Genomic DNA, 14,996 nt, shown 5'->3' on the forward strand with positions numbered 1-14,996 from the left:
AGTATTTCTTTGCAAGTATGCTTCCCACACAAGCACTCACTGGTCACTTAGGCACCCCCTGTACAAGCCATGCTCCAAATCTGAATGAATGAATAAAATCTATCTCTACAGAATAAGTTTGTTAATTTTTTTTTATTCTCACAGTAAATTTAAGAGTATTATATTTATTATTGTCGTTGTACAACTATAATGAATCATTCTGCTGTATTAAATATTTTACCCCTTTCATGTAGCTGACCAAGGTTACCAAATTAGAAAGAAAATATCAGTATGATGCAATGCACAAAATCAACAGCCACAAAAAAAACCCCAAAAAACAAAAACAAAACGATTGTCTATTGTTTATTCTATTAATCAGTCGTCTACTTCCAGTAAAAATTGACAAGCAACATTTTTATTGTCTAATGATGTATAACTTTTGTCACACTGGACCCAGTTAATGTTATTATACCCATGTTCCATTACAAAATAACTATTTGAATATCCTGTGTTTGTAAAACATATTACACTATTACTGGTGTTAACAAACACTATAGTTGTCGATCCATTCCTTTTTTTTTTTTACGTCAGAAAGGATGGGATACAAACGTCATTTCAGCATAACGTTTCAATAGCACTTTAGGAAAAAAAATCTCTTGGGGACTATACAGTTTGCTGTGTAAAAAGATATTGTAAAAGATAAAAACGTTGTCAAAATATAGCTTTTGAGTATGCTTAAAGACGAAAAAAGTTTTGTTTTAAAACAGCACTGCCGCGATTTCAACGCTGAGATGACAGAGGAACCTTTGTTACTCGTTTCCAGTCGGACCATATCCGATGAAACACAAGAGCCAGCAGCAGGAAATTTGAGCGTTCATGCTGCAAGTTTTGTTGCTTTTTTCCCCCTCTTTATCCTCGTCGATTTGCGGTTACAGAGGAAAGAAATGGATGACCAAAGCTGTCCGAGATGCAAAACAACAAAATACAGAAACCCTTCCCTCAAGCTGATGGTGAACGTGTGTGGACACACACTGTGAGTATTTTGACAACCCAGACTGACAGAGTAACTAACACATTTACTGGACTAAAGTCGGCACCTTAAACCACATTGTTCAACACACAAAGCATCTACTGTTCATAAAAGTGCATATATTTTTTTATGAAGCACGAAGAAACGCGCATATATTGTGCTCGCGTGTGCAAGTTTTCAATATAGCTAATACAAAAGAAGCACGTAGGTTTCTACAGTCATGGTGAGATGTGAACTGCACTGTTGATTTGCTTTAACATGAAGATTACTACTACTACTACTACTTCTACTACTAATAGCAGCCCGAATAGGGGTTGAAATAGTAGTGACAATGACCAAGCATGGAGCAAGATAGTACAGAGTGGGGGGGGCAGTGCAACAGTACGTGTTACGCCAGTGCCTTGCTCAAGCGCATCTCAGCAGTACTAAACAAAAACCGCCATCTCATTCATTTAACAATCTATCTCGATTTCAGTATGAATACACATGGACTTCAATATACCATCCCACCGCAACATTATGACCACTATGTTCCAATTGAATGAAATGTTGACAATTTCATTTCTTGAAAATCTGCATTTTTGCCCATGTGCCGAGACCTTTGGGACAGCCTATACCATTTGCTTTTACAAAGGTAACATTGGTCGATTTTAATTGACACCGTCAAGAGAGGTGTTCATTTAACAGTCCAGTATGTTTATTATTGTAGTTGTAGCTTGTAGAGGTGTACAACTGTAGTACTGCATCATAATGACAAGTGTGTCTATAATTTTGGTCGCCTCAATTAGTTACATGAGCTAGTCAAAAACGATTTGACACAGCAACTTTCAGGACTAAATCCTGTTTGCTGGGCACTTTTCAAGATTTAACCTTGTCATCTGTGTACCAGCCTTTCCATTTGATTAAAGGGGACACATAACAATAGCGGCAGCCTGACGAGAGCATCTTTTAAACCCCCTGTACTATTTATTTATTGACTGATGCATCAGGGAGTGGCCTTGCTTTGTCATCAGGTCAGCTCCATTATAATCTAGCTGCATGACCGCGCGCAGAAAATTAAAAGAATTCTGCAATGTCGCAATAAGTCGGTCCACTTGCAGACTGGGTCACCTTTGTAGTGAGGTAGGTCTGCTGCAAACCGAGCCACACGGCCAAAACTGATTGAACTGTCGCGCAGTGTGTGGGGTTCTGCAACTCTTTTTCATGAGTGGTCGACCGTCGGCCGCTAGTTTTGCTGGGATTCAAAAGTAAAATTGCCAATAAATGGCGATTGGCCCAGATGTAACGGTCAGTCAAAAAACGCCCTGTCTGATCACGTGAACTTCCAGAACTAAAATATTTGTTTTCGGGTTATCAGCGAGATTCACACATCTTTTCGGTGTTTCTTCCGAAGTTATTGCTTCTTCCTGGCAGGCTGGCCTTTCAGCCCATGTCGGTACAGTACCTGTTTCATTGTTGATAATGACAGAGTCTTTCCACTTTCAGCCAGCATTTTCACAAGGCTTTTGCTTTTGTTCTTGGGTTGATATGCACACGTCAGACCAAAGCACATTCATCTTTGGGACACAGAACCCGACTTCTTCGTGAGCGCTATGATGGCCGGACATTCCCACGGTGTTTATGCTCGTGTATAATTGTTTGAACAGATGAACGTGGCAGACAGATGAACCAGACTTCTTCAAGTTCACAGTTCTCTTCCTGATATATTGACATGTTTCTTTTCACTTTCCCCTGATGTTACACAAAGACGCAGTGTGTTTCAGGTGTGTCTAGTTTAAATACACCCACAGGTATCTCTCTAATTAACTCAGATGTTGTCACTAAACTATCAGAAGCCTCCAATGTCCCAAATTGTTTAAAGGCTTAGTAATTAGGGATTCACGGTACAGGTGGGGCAAAGAGGCGAAAGGAGGAGAACCGAAAAACCTCTTTTTCTTGCTCTTCTTCTTCTTGACGCTTGCCGAGTCCTTCTCAATAGGTTTTAGTGGTTTCTGTCAATTTTCACCACACGTTTTTGTGAAAAAGACAGCTTCAAATCGTATACAGTATTACAGCGCACTTCTGTTTTCGTCCAGCCACTGTTTACATTCATATAGCAATAATATTTGCTCATAACAAAACTGTCAAATGAGAAATTGTCTGTTCAATAATTTAACAGTATTTACTGTATTGTCATATTTTTTTTATTTTTAACATTATAAATTGGATACTGCCTACTAAAAGTGATTTCTTTGCTTGAGTCCAAAAATCCAAGTGAAGTCATAAATGGAGGAGCACTCTTAAAGGCATAAGAATCCTTAGTTTATTTTCCTCTGCTTAGTGATGGTGTCGGATGATTTCTTTTTCCGAGCAGCATTTGTAATATGTTTTTATTTGAAATGTAGACATTTCATTTGAAGAGAGGGAACTATGTCCGATTTATTTTTGCAATTTATATGTATTTTGACGGCGTTGACCAATTGCATTATTTCCTTATTCAGACTACTGTAATGTATTGGCGGAGCGATATGTTGTAATGGGGAGTCAGAATCGTTATTCTTTCACCCACGACTTTCAACTTGAGATAAACACTCACTAGTATACCACCAGAGAGTTACAATATGCTAAAATAATTCAGCGGATCATCTCTTAGACTGTGGAGGGCCGGCTAGTGGGGCTTCCTGGATGGCGGCCGCCACCGGCTGGGATGCGGCTTCGGAAAGTGGAGGTCCACTAGCAGCTGATGCCGGCTCGTGGGTCAGGATTGGCTTGGACGGTGGGCGGCGCGAACAACAAGGTGCCTCTCGGCCAATCGATTGCGATGTGACACTCAGACCGTTATAGTGGCTACGCTGTAGCCGTGGGAGGGACTGGGGGCACCGTGTTGTTCTTGCATCCCTCTCAACGCAGTCTTTTGGTCACGTGGGCCAGTCAGCCAATCAGTGTATTTTTTGTGACGTACCCTCATGGTCACATGAGTTACACGTCCAATCGGGTGTGTTTATACTCCTAATGAGGAAGTGAAGCGCTGTAGTCTCTGATATCGAGGTACTTTTAATTTTGTGATATCGCGGTATCGTGAATATTGTTACATCCCTATTAGTAATCTTACTGTATGTAAATTTCAAACTTTGAAAAAAGAAGTTCAAATTTGCCTAAAAAAAAAAATTCTAATTATCCTGGCATTTAGCAAATAGAAATAATTTTCTCTCTATTCTTCTATAGTCGGCTCCTACATTGAAATAACTGTCAACCTCTCACTAAGTTGGTGTCCATTCCGCAGTGGGCTTAAGCCGAGTCCCTGCCCTGGCAATGTAATGTGGTGCAATGCAATGCAGCGCAACATGACGCAGTATCAAGCTTCACTGGTGCTATCTGTCTAAATTTAAACTGCACAAGAGCACATTTTGTATCTCTGTCACTGAGGGCGTCTGATATGTGTTATTTATTACCTTTGTATGATGACACCAGGCCCATGTCCTTTGGGATTTGACACTTGGGCACACATGTGAGCATGCCTCATTAAATGGAGGCGAGTCACTGTATCTGATTGTGGAACAGCTTTAAGTCGATGCCCATTGGCAAAGTGTGAGGAGGTTTTTATTTTTATTTTTTTAAATCGGGGTTGCAGAAAAATAAGGTATTACTCTTCTGCAAGACTTGGTTAAATGTTACATTGCTTTCGTTCTTAGTTTAAAAATTGGTAGAAATTATTAGCCTATCATGTTATTTACAAAAGGAAAATACCTGAAATAGGGTGTATTTTCCTTTTGACACATTAAGTAAGTAGTACAGTAAAGGTTAGTTTAGTACCATTGCTATTTATTTTTAATTACTTTGCCTTTTTCCCCAAAAAATTAGAGCCATACTGGGGAAAAATGTAAAATGTACCAAAAAAAGTCATAATGTTAATCACATTTTTTTGTTGAATAAAAATTTACTTTTACAAGAACAAAGTCGTATAAAGTGTAATATTATAAGCCTTAATTCTCTTGAGTGACTGTCAAAAGTCTCTCACAAATGTTTTATTTTGTAAACCAATCTGATTACTCAGCCCATCAGTGCATTAAATTACTTAATTCACTCAAATTTAATTTCTCACATTTATTGTTCGAGTATTAGAGCGATGCTGATTAGAAAAAAAAAATCAAGTGTAATTTTATGACTAAGAAGCAATATGAGTAAATCAGTACTTTGGAGGAAAAATAACTTCACAACTTAATACGTTGAAAAAGCTGTAATGCTACGACAGTCTTAATGTCACACAAGAATGAAATTTTAATATAACAGAAAAAACGTGTAATGTTGTAAGTTGTATTTTTTATAATTCCAAGAAGTCTTTTAATGTCAAAAGTAAATGAGTGAATATCAGGATTCCCCACACAAACCTAAATTACTGTTGTTATTATTATTTTTGCCTCATAGTTTGACCTTATTCTTGTAAAAGTTTTACTTTATCCTCATAAATTTACTATACAACTTTATTTTAAGGGTTTAGATTATTTATTTGAATAATATCATTATTTCTTTTCTATTTTTCTTATAAGCATGGCCTTAATAGTCCTTCATATGATCAAATTATTTTCAGGATGGTGGTTGATATCAAAAGCACCAATATAAGATGTCCATTTCAAATTGAAAGGAACAATGCAGTAAAAAAAAAAAAATTCACATCTTTTTCTGCTCATAAAGAGCAACTGTCAGGAGCTCCTTTTTATTCGCATGCGCAAGTTGGACTTTATGCGCTTTTATTGTATGTACAAAGACGCTACGGGACATTGTTTTTGCACTGAGGTGTTCACAGTCGGGCTGCTTGCCTGCTGGGTCCTTTTTATATTGGCTTTTACCACATTGTGTAGAGCACTGGTCCTCAAATGTTGTCACCCTGGGACCTGCATTTTTCTCTTCTTGCTAAGTCGCGACCCACTATAACAGAAGTTAGGAACAATAATGAACTTGTATTGTTAAAAAATAGCCTTTGAAAACATATCACTATATCATATTTATCTTAAAACATATCGCCATATCACACAGATCTACAAACCCCAATTCCAATGATGTTGGGACGTGATGTAAAACGTAAATACAAAGAAAATACAGTGATTTCTAAATACGTTTGAACCTGTATTCAATTGAATACACAACAAAGACGATACATTTCACGTTCAAACTGCAAGACCAAATCGAGCAATGGATTAATGAGCAAAGAACAGCCGGGAGAAGCGTCTCAAGTCACCATTCGACTGAGTGCAATAACTCTGCCATGTGCAGCAAGTGAGGAAGCTTGCCATCATTCCGGGAGGCTTGACTAAGGAACTCCAACCGCTGGACATCCATGTAAACAGGGCGTTTAAAGTGAAGTTGCGAGCGGCGTGGAAGCGATGGATGACAGATGACGAACGCAGTTTTACTAAGACTAGGAGGCAATTTGTGAATGGATTGTGGATGCTTGGGCTAACGTGTCTGCTTGCACTGTTGTTCGAACTTTCGTAAAAGCCGGCATCAATTCTGAGGAGCCGCACGGCAACGAGACTGACTCCGACAATTACGAGAGGGAACCTGGCGTGTTTGATTGAGAACTTGCCCAGCTGTTCATTTCGGCTACAGAAGATGAGGACTTTGATGGATTTGTGGATGAGGATTGATAAAAAAATAACGGGAGTACATTGTTAAATACTTAAATAAAGTACAACCGAACTCAGTTTTGCTCCCGCTGCCTTTTTAAAAACATTGTTTTGGCGCGCATGCATGCTACCGTATGTTTTAAGCTAGCGTATGTTTTAAAATGCCTGCGGCCAATAATATGGTGCGCCTTATGTATGTGTTAAATACAGAAGTAGACCCCTTAACTGAGACTGCACCTTTTACTACGGTGCGACTTATGGTCGTGAAAATACGGTAGTCTGAATTGATGCCTGCAACACGTTCCAAAAAAGCTGGACAGAGGCATGTGTATCACGGTGGTGCATCTCCTTTCCTTTTAACAACCCTCAGTAAGTGTTTGCGAACTGAGGACACTAATTATTGAAGCTTTGTCGGTGGAATTCTTTCCCATTCTTGCTTGATGTACAGGTTTAGTTGTTCAACATTCCGGAGTCTCCGTTGTCGTATTTTGTGCTTCATTCATAGTGCACCACACATTTTCAATGCGAGACATGCCAGTCTGGCACTCACGCTCTTACTACAAAGCCACGCTGTTTTAACATGTGCAGAATGTGGCTTGGCCTTAGGGCTGCACGATATTGGGGGGAAAAAAAAAAATATGTTGCGATTTATTTTTTCATTTATTTTTTAACTTGAAATATATAATGTGAAATAATATAGGATCAGTGTAGGGGAAAGTTAATTTTATACATTAAGTAGTTCAAAGATCAGTACATGGTTCCAAAAATGAACAAGTTCAGTTCATAGTTCACAATTCAAAATTTTGAACTTAGGTCCAAAAACGAATTAGTTCATAGTTCTTTTTACTTATTTATTTACTTATTTATCCCCCCCCCCCACCCCCCACCACACACACACACACAATATGTTGCTGACGGGCATTTACCCTCAAAATACTGGCATTTCATTTCCCCATTGTTGCCGCCCATTCAGTCCACACTAGTAGCCAGCTGCAGCTTTCACCCTACAATCTCAAAAACATGAAGAGAAAAAATGTGCTGCTTGAATGGTGTTTTTAAAATGAGAAATTAAAACTAAAACAGGACCTTTGTCCTTAATGTGCAAACAAAAACACGCAACAAAGTATGAGAGGAAAGATGGTGAAAGGACATTGATAACGTTGCATTCCTTGCAGCTCTGGCTGACTATATTAGCAAAATAATGTATCTGCTCTTATATTACAGAACAAAATTAATTCCATATTACCACAGTGTGATCGTACAGTGTTTTAACTAAAGCATACTGATACAAATAATAATTTTACTAGTAATCCATTTACAATTATGTACTGTAATACAAAAGAACACATTACTTCCCATTTACGCAGTGTCCATGAACACACCTCACACACTCTAAAGAGGTCCCTCTGCTGGTCACTTTTAATATTACACTTGATTCAATGTATATTACAGAACACAAACAACGCAGCAGACCCTGCGATGTGACTATTGCGCACACGTACATCATGATGATGATGCTCAAACAAAATATCATGCAGGGCTACTTGGGATTGTCTTGCTGAAAGAAGCAGGGACATTCCTGAAAAAGACATTGCTTGGATGGCAGCATATGTCACTCCAAAACCTGTATTAGGGCTGCACGATTATGGCCAAAATAATCATCAATTTATATATGATTATTTTGAGCAATATTGTAATCACGATTTTCCTCACCTTAGGGAAAAGTCCTTATTTTTATTGCACTACTTTTCAACAAACAAGATAAACAGATTATTAAATAAGAATAAAAGATAGATTAAAAAAATACCCAAATAAATTCTACTTTACCAAGGGATAACTGAATAAATATGCTGTTACAATGTACAATCACGCATAGCAACTTAATGGAAACAAATGCAGTTTATGCATAAAACTCAATAACATAGGCTGCAAGCACCGACTCGTCATTTGAAAATCCCCATCGTCAGTGTAGTGTGTTGTCAAGGACTGTACGTCTTCTTTATTCTACTTGACCATTGGTCAGTCGTGCACGGTCACAAGCTGCAAAGAACTAGACAGTTTTGATTTCCTTCTCTATTTACTTCTGCCGTTTTTACTATGGTCAGGCCAGCCGAAAAGTTGAAGTCAAGGCAGCTACAAGGATTGTTAATAGTTTATTACCGTGACATGCCGCCTCTCCGCCAAACGTCCTGAGCGGGCCAACTTCAAAATATAACCTTCATATATTACCGCATTGGACATCAATGCCATTTTAGGCTTTTATTTTGAAGTTGGCCACGTAGTAGCCTTAATAAAGCCTTTACTATACGTTTGCCCCCTGGTGGTCGGCTGACTAGGTTGTGGGCACTCCTGGGAAAAAAAGCACTTCTCATATGCAGCAGTGTCAGTTTATTGAGCATCAGAGTCGATCAGTCGAACAGAACAAAGTTTCTAATGGGGAGAGAGAAACAAAGACAAAAGAGAAAGCACTAATTGTAAACAGGATGAGAGAAGTAAATCATTACATTATCTACAACAATGACACATTAAATATGGGTGTTGCATGGGGCTGTAGTGCTACACCTTGTGAGGGAAGGACAGGACAAGATAGAACAGGACAAGGACAGGAGAAGAAGCATGCAGGACAAGGGTCGTGGAATCGGGCCCAGGGGTCCACCCAAGAGCAGCCCGGTGGACGGGACACGTCCCACACTGGGGGACCCAGGGCGGTCCGCCGGCCCCACTGAGGCGCCCCGACAACTGGCCACCCAGTGTGGGAGGTGGATCTATCCCCCCCCCCCCCCCCCCCAAACCAGGCAGCGACAAAAACCCCACAGCAGGCCCCACAGCCCGCAGGGGACCGCCCATGGGAAGATGAAGAGGCGACCGCAGCGGGACGCAAAGAACGGAGAGAAGAGGAGGAAGCAGGCCCGGGGAACGACAGGGGGGCCCCACCGCCCCCACCAACAGCCAGAGCGGGGGACCCAGGCGGGCGCCAGCTGGCACCACTCCAGCACCCACGGAACATGGACGAGTCACCATCACACCACCAATAATCCCCAGGAGGTCGCCCCAGCGGTCCTCACCCCCAAGATCAGGAAGGAGTGAAAAAAGTCCCGCCCCCACAGACGCTGGAACAGCAAACACAGGAACAAGAGAAGATCCGCACTCCATGCATGTGTCCTCTCACCATGCAAACCGATCTAAAATGTGTGAAAATAAAAAAATAAAATAAATAAATAAATAGAATAATAATAAAACAACAACCTCGACGACAAAGAATACAGAATTCCATTGTTTACTTTCACACTTATGAAAATAGTCTTGCTATTGTCAAATGGCACCCTACCCAGGCAAAGGAATCAAGAGTCTAGATTTAGCATGTTGAGGAAAGGTGAGTAGCTATCTACGTATATTGATTTTTTTTGTTCTACAGATATTTTTTCTAACGTAATATATTCTATGATGAGATTTAGCCACTGATTGATGTTAATAGCTTGTTTGTTTTCCCCAGTTTAATAGACTTGTTTTCTTAGCGGTAGCTAACGCGACAAGTAATTGTGAATATTTATTTTTATTTATCAGGTCGATTATGCTTAAGTCGCCAAGTATGCACAATCTTGGGGAAAGTGGAATCCTGCAGTTCAAAACATATAATATAAATTTTTGTATAACCGAAGACCAAAAGCATTGAATTAGTGTACATTCCCATATGGCATGAAAATAGGTGTCTGGGGTATTTTTGGTGCATTGCACGCATATATTAGATGGAGAGAAGCCCATTTTATTCATAGTGTACTGAGTTAAGTGTGTTCTATTGAGCACTTTATATTGTATAAACTGTAGATTTGTGTTTTTTGTCATTCTAAATGTATTGTTACAAATCTGTATCCAGTAGCTACGGTCAGCAGACATGGAAAGGTCTTCTTCCCATTTGGTGATTGGTAAGTGCATTGATTTAGTACATGAAATTAATTTATAAACTTTTGAGAGATTTCTTTTACTTTGCGGGAGAAGCTTCACTATTTGCTTGACAGACTCCGGCAGTTCGAGGGTGCTCTGGAGTGTTGGTGTTCTTTTTTTTTTTTTTTTTTATTGCTGCTTTTAATTTATTATATTGAAAAAAGTTTTCGGCTGTTATTTGCAATTCTTGTAACAGTTCATCACGTGTCCTAAAAACATTGTTGTTAAATAGTTGTTGTAGGTGGTTAATTCCATGTTGTTCCCATGTACTAAAATGAAGGGGTATATTAATTCATTTAGAAATCTGGATTATGACAGATTGGGGAGATCATACTGGGAGCTAATTGAGATCCTGTAGATTCTAAACTTTGCCACCAAGCCGTTAAGGTGGATGCGATTATTGGATTCTTGAAGCATTTATGGCGTTTAAGACTAGTAGAAATAAATGGGAGTTTGATGTTGTTGCAGTCTATTTGTTCCAATTCTAGCCAAGAATCACACTCCTCATTGTGGTGCAACCATTTGATGAGGTATTGTAATTGGTTAGCTAAATAATGGTGTTTAAAGTTGGGACCATTTAGGCCTCCCTCCTGTTTACTTTTCTGAAGAGTGGATAGACTGATTCTATTTTTCTTATTTTTTGAATAAAAAATAATTACAGCAGAATCTAAGGTTTGAAACCAATTAAATGTGATCTGAAATGGAATCATTGAAAATAAATAATTTATTTGAGGTAAGGTTTTCATCTTTATTGTAGCTATTCTTCCCAGTAATGATATAGGCAAATTATTCCAGCATCTTAATTCAGCTGAGATTTTTTCCAGAAGTGGTGTGTAATTTAGATTGGTTAGCTCTGTGAGTTTTGACGAAATATAGATACCTAAATACTTAATGTTTCCTATAGGAATAGGGTAATATGGGATTTGATCTGCAGGAGTCCATGAGTTTGCTGTTATTGGGAGTATTGTTGATTTTTTCAAGTTAATACAGTAGTCTGATATTTGTGAAAATGTTTTAATGAGATTGAAGACTGCCTGAAGAGAATACTTGGGTTCCTGTAAGTAAAAAAGAATATCATCAGCATGTTGATTGATTTTGTGTTCTGTCACGAGTGAGCAGATACCTTTTAATATTAGCATTCTGACGTAATACGGCAGCAAGAGGTTCGATCAATATTGTAAATAGCATTGGTGAGAGTGGACATCCTTGTCTGGTTCCTCTTTTGTAATGTAAAACTTTGTGAAGTAATCCTATTTGTGGTGACTGTCGCTCTCGGCGAATTGTATAATGTTGCTATCCAATGTTTAAATTAATCTCCAAAGCCAAATTTGCGAAGTACTGCAAACAGGAAAGGCCAGTTAACTTTATCGAAAGCTTTCTCTGCGTCAAGTGACATGATGATTGCATTTAGATTTTTACACTGCGACATGCTTATTAACTTCTACCTTTAATGAAGCCTGTCTGGTCATAGTGGATTATCGACGGGAGTACCTTTTCAAGTCTCACTGTGAGGTCTTTTGAGATAATCTAGATATCTACATTAATCATTGATAAATGCCGATAATTAGCCGGGAGAGTGGGGTCTTTACCTGACTTTAATAATAACTTAATTGAAGCTGTGTTCATATGACTACTAATTCTACCTTTATCGTTTATCTCCTTGACTGATCTGAAAAATAGAGGCGCTAGTATTGGCCAAAAATGTTTAATGAATTCAACAGGGATTCCGTCCGGGCCAGGCGCCCGTCCCGATTGCATATTTTTTAATGCGTTATGTAATTCTGTGATGGTTAAAGGAACATCAAGGCTGTCTTTAATTTGTGTATTTAATTGAGGGATGTTTAGATCCTTAATAAAAGTTTCAGTTTCTTTTTGGTCTGGGTTGTTCGAAGATGCGTATAAACTGCTATAAAAATTGTAAAAAAATTCATTTATTTCTAGCAGTGACTGTTTACAGATGCCGTTTGAATCTTGAATGGCTGTAATTCATGACTTTTCATTATTGCGCTGAAGTTGGTTCGGAAGGAATTTTCCCGATTTATTATTGTAGTCAAAGTTAGTGTATCTTAACTGTTGTTGTAGAAAATCTGTTCTTTTTGATAAGATAGCATATAATTGATGTTTTGCCTTTTGAAGTTGGTTTCCAAGCGTATCTGTCGGATTAATTGCATATTCCTCTGTGAGGTGTTTAATTTTTTCCTCAATTCCGTTTTCCAATTTTTGTTCTTATGCGAAGAATATGATATGATTCAACCTCTCAAAACAGCTTTTACGGTCTCCCACAACAGAGATGGGGATATGGTTGGGGAGTCGTTGAATTTCAGAAACTATATTGGAGCATTGTGGCTGATTGCTATTTTTGAGATTTGAGCGATATATTAGGGGATTTAGCGTAAGGTTAAAATAACCTCCCATAATAATTGTAGAATTGGTTGACAAGTTTAACAAGAGTGAAAAGAGCATGTGAAAAAAGGCTGGATCATCTTTGTTTGGAGCGTATACATTGACAATTGTGTAAAGCCTGTTAAATACTGTAGCCTGTATAATTATATATCGGCCTTCTGGATCTGCTACTGTACTATTTATTGTAAAAAGTAGTCTTTTATGCACTAGTATTGAGACTCCTCTTTGTCTACAGTTATAAAAGGCCGAGATAACCAGAGTGAAATTAGTGTCAGTGAGGCATTTTTCTTGTAATAGGAGGTCTGTTTTAAATTTAGTGGGTATAATCCATAATTTTAATTCTCTTTGCCTGTGATCGAATGCCATTGACATTCCAAGACACGAATGTTAAGTGTGACATATGATGGGTGTGTGTATCATAATTTTAAATAGATTTGGTACGATGCATTCTCTGTTGTTGTTTTTTTTTACCGTTTTTGGGAGATTTTTTTGCTATTGTGTTGACGAATGTTATTGAGAGAGGGTGATAGAGATGCTGTATTTAAGTACTGCAAAGCCAGGGTACATAGAAGGATACGAACAAACACTGAACATAGGAAACAAACGGTGACAAGGGGATAATATGGTGTGTGGTGATGGTTTGTGGTGCGCAAGAAGAGTTTTGAGCGACTTGTGTGTTTAGTGTGTGTGGAAACAAGCAGAGCAGGAAAGCAGAGAGATAGGAGTGAGGATTCATGCTGGTGGCATGCTTGATTCCGTTTTTGTTTATCTAAGCAAAAGTGAATGAAACAAAATACAATACACTTTTGACAATTCATAATGACAACAGATCAAAAGAAGTACTTATCTAGAAGAGCCAGGGCGTGACGTTGGCATCATATACCTCGTCGACAACTAACCACGCTCGTTTGCCCTCATCGCGGTAATCCTTCATCAACGGGTACAAAATCTTACGCCTCTCGTTGATTTCCTTGGGGAACTGGTCGTTCATTCCAAACAAAGTATACAATGTTAAATTCTTGTTGTCTGGATGCTGCCGTGTGTATGTTAAAGTAGCAGTTGTTCAAAGGTTCATAGTTACCTTAACATCTATGCTAATGCCTATTAGCCTGCCTTCGGCATTTCATATCGAATGTTAGCAGTAAGGTAGTGAAGTTTTGTGATTCTATGTTTTGGTTACAGTAAACCTAAACTGGCAGTGAGAAACATCTTGAAGCAAGCATCTCATTTAAAGAACTGTGTCAGCGAGAGAGTCTCTTCTCAAAGTGAGGTTCTACCAGAGTCTCCCATTTCTTTACTTTTTTCCCATTTTATGAGAACAGGCACTAAGGAATACTTTGGGTAAGTTTTAATTTGTTGAAAGTTTATGGGAGGGGTGAAATTATTTTAAAAGAATTATATGGTCTGTGTGTTGCAGATTTTCACCTATCGTGGGTGGGTTTGGAATACATGCCCCGCGATAGACAGGGGATCACTGTACTTATATTCTTTCAATGACAATGTCACTGAGAACCAATATTGCCATAGCCGGTTAGGAGGCTTCTTGCATGCCCTCTCCCCTGTTTACCCTGCTTTCCCACCACCTCCTGTGACCTGCTGACAGCTGCAGATGGAGAGATAGGGCAGCCTGAAGCTGTGAGCGGGACAGGTGAGAGAGGGAGGAGTCAGTCAGGAGCCCTCACTCAGCGACAACAGCCCTGGGAAATGCAGTTGGCAAGTTTGTAAAAGATAGTAGTGTGCCCTCCAAAGTGACAATATGGTGGCGCGTCAGATTTCTGCCTTGAATAAGTCATGGCAGCAGTCAAGGCTTACAATTCAAAAACTGAAGACTCGCTCAAAGTCTCCTCCTTCCCCCTTTTTTTCAGATGTTCACCTCTTTGCTGGCAGGATTTCCCCTTTGGAGGGTTCAGTTGTGTGGTCCATTTATGGGGCAGGGGGCAAGCTACACCCCGCGCTCCGCTCCTTACTCTTGTGTTGATGAATGGGCTCTTTGTGGGCCTGCGGAAACAAGACACAGCCCTCCATCTACCTCCATATGG

The 14,996-nt window shown here is 39.2% G+C and overlaps 1 protein-coding gene across 4 annotated transcripts in view; it reads left to right on the forward strand.

The window, feature by feature from the left end:
* The window catches only part of mnat1 (MNAT1 component of CDK activating kinase), a 67,647-nt gene that overhangs the window by 4,047 nt on the left and 48,604 nt on the right, over nt 1-14,996 (forward strand). For 2 of the 4 annotated variants that reach the window (XM_061793669.1, XM_061793670.1), the window contains one exon: nt 915-1,012. The exons of 1 other annotated variant lie outside the window; for it this stretch is intronic. In XM_061793669.1, coding sequence (XP_061649653.1) covers nt 924-1,012 — 89 coding nt within the window. In that variant the 5' untranslated portion in view covers nt 915-923. Of the gene's footprint in view, nt 1-782; nt 1,013-14,996 lie in introns of those variants that run through there. One more of the 4 variants, XM_061793672.1, reaches the window with a different exon arrangement.

Source organism: Phyllopteryx taeniolatus, chromosome 13, assembly GCF_024500385.1.
Source record: "Phyllopteryx taeniolatus isolate TA_2022b chromosome 13, UOR_Ptae_1.2, whole genome shotgun sequence".
Lineage (NCBI taxonomy): Eukaryota > Metazoa > Chordata > Actinopteri > Syngnathiformes > Syngnathidae > Phyllopteryx > Phyllopteryx taeniolatus.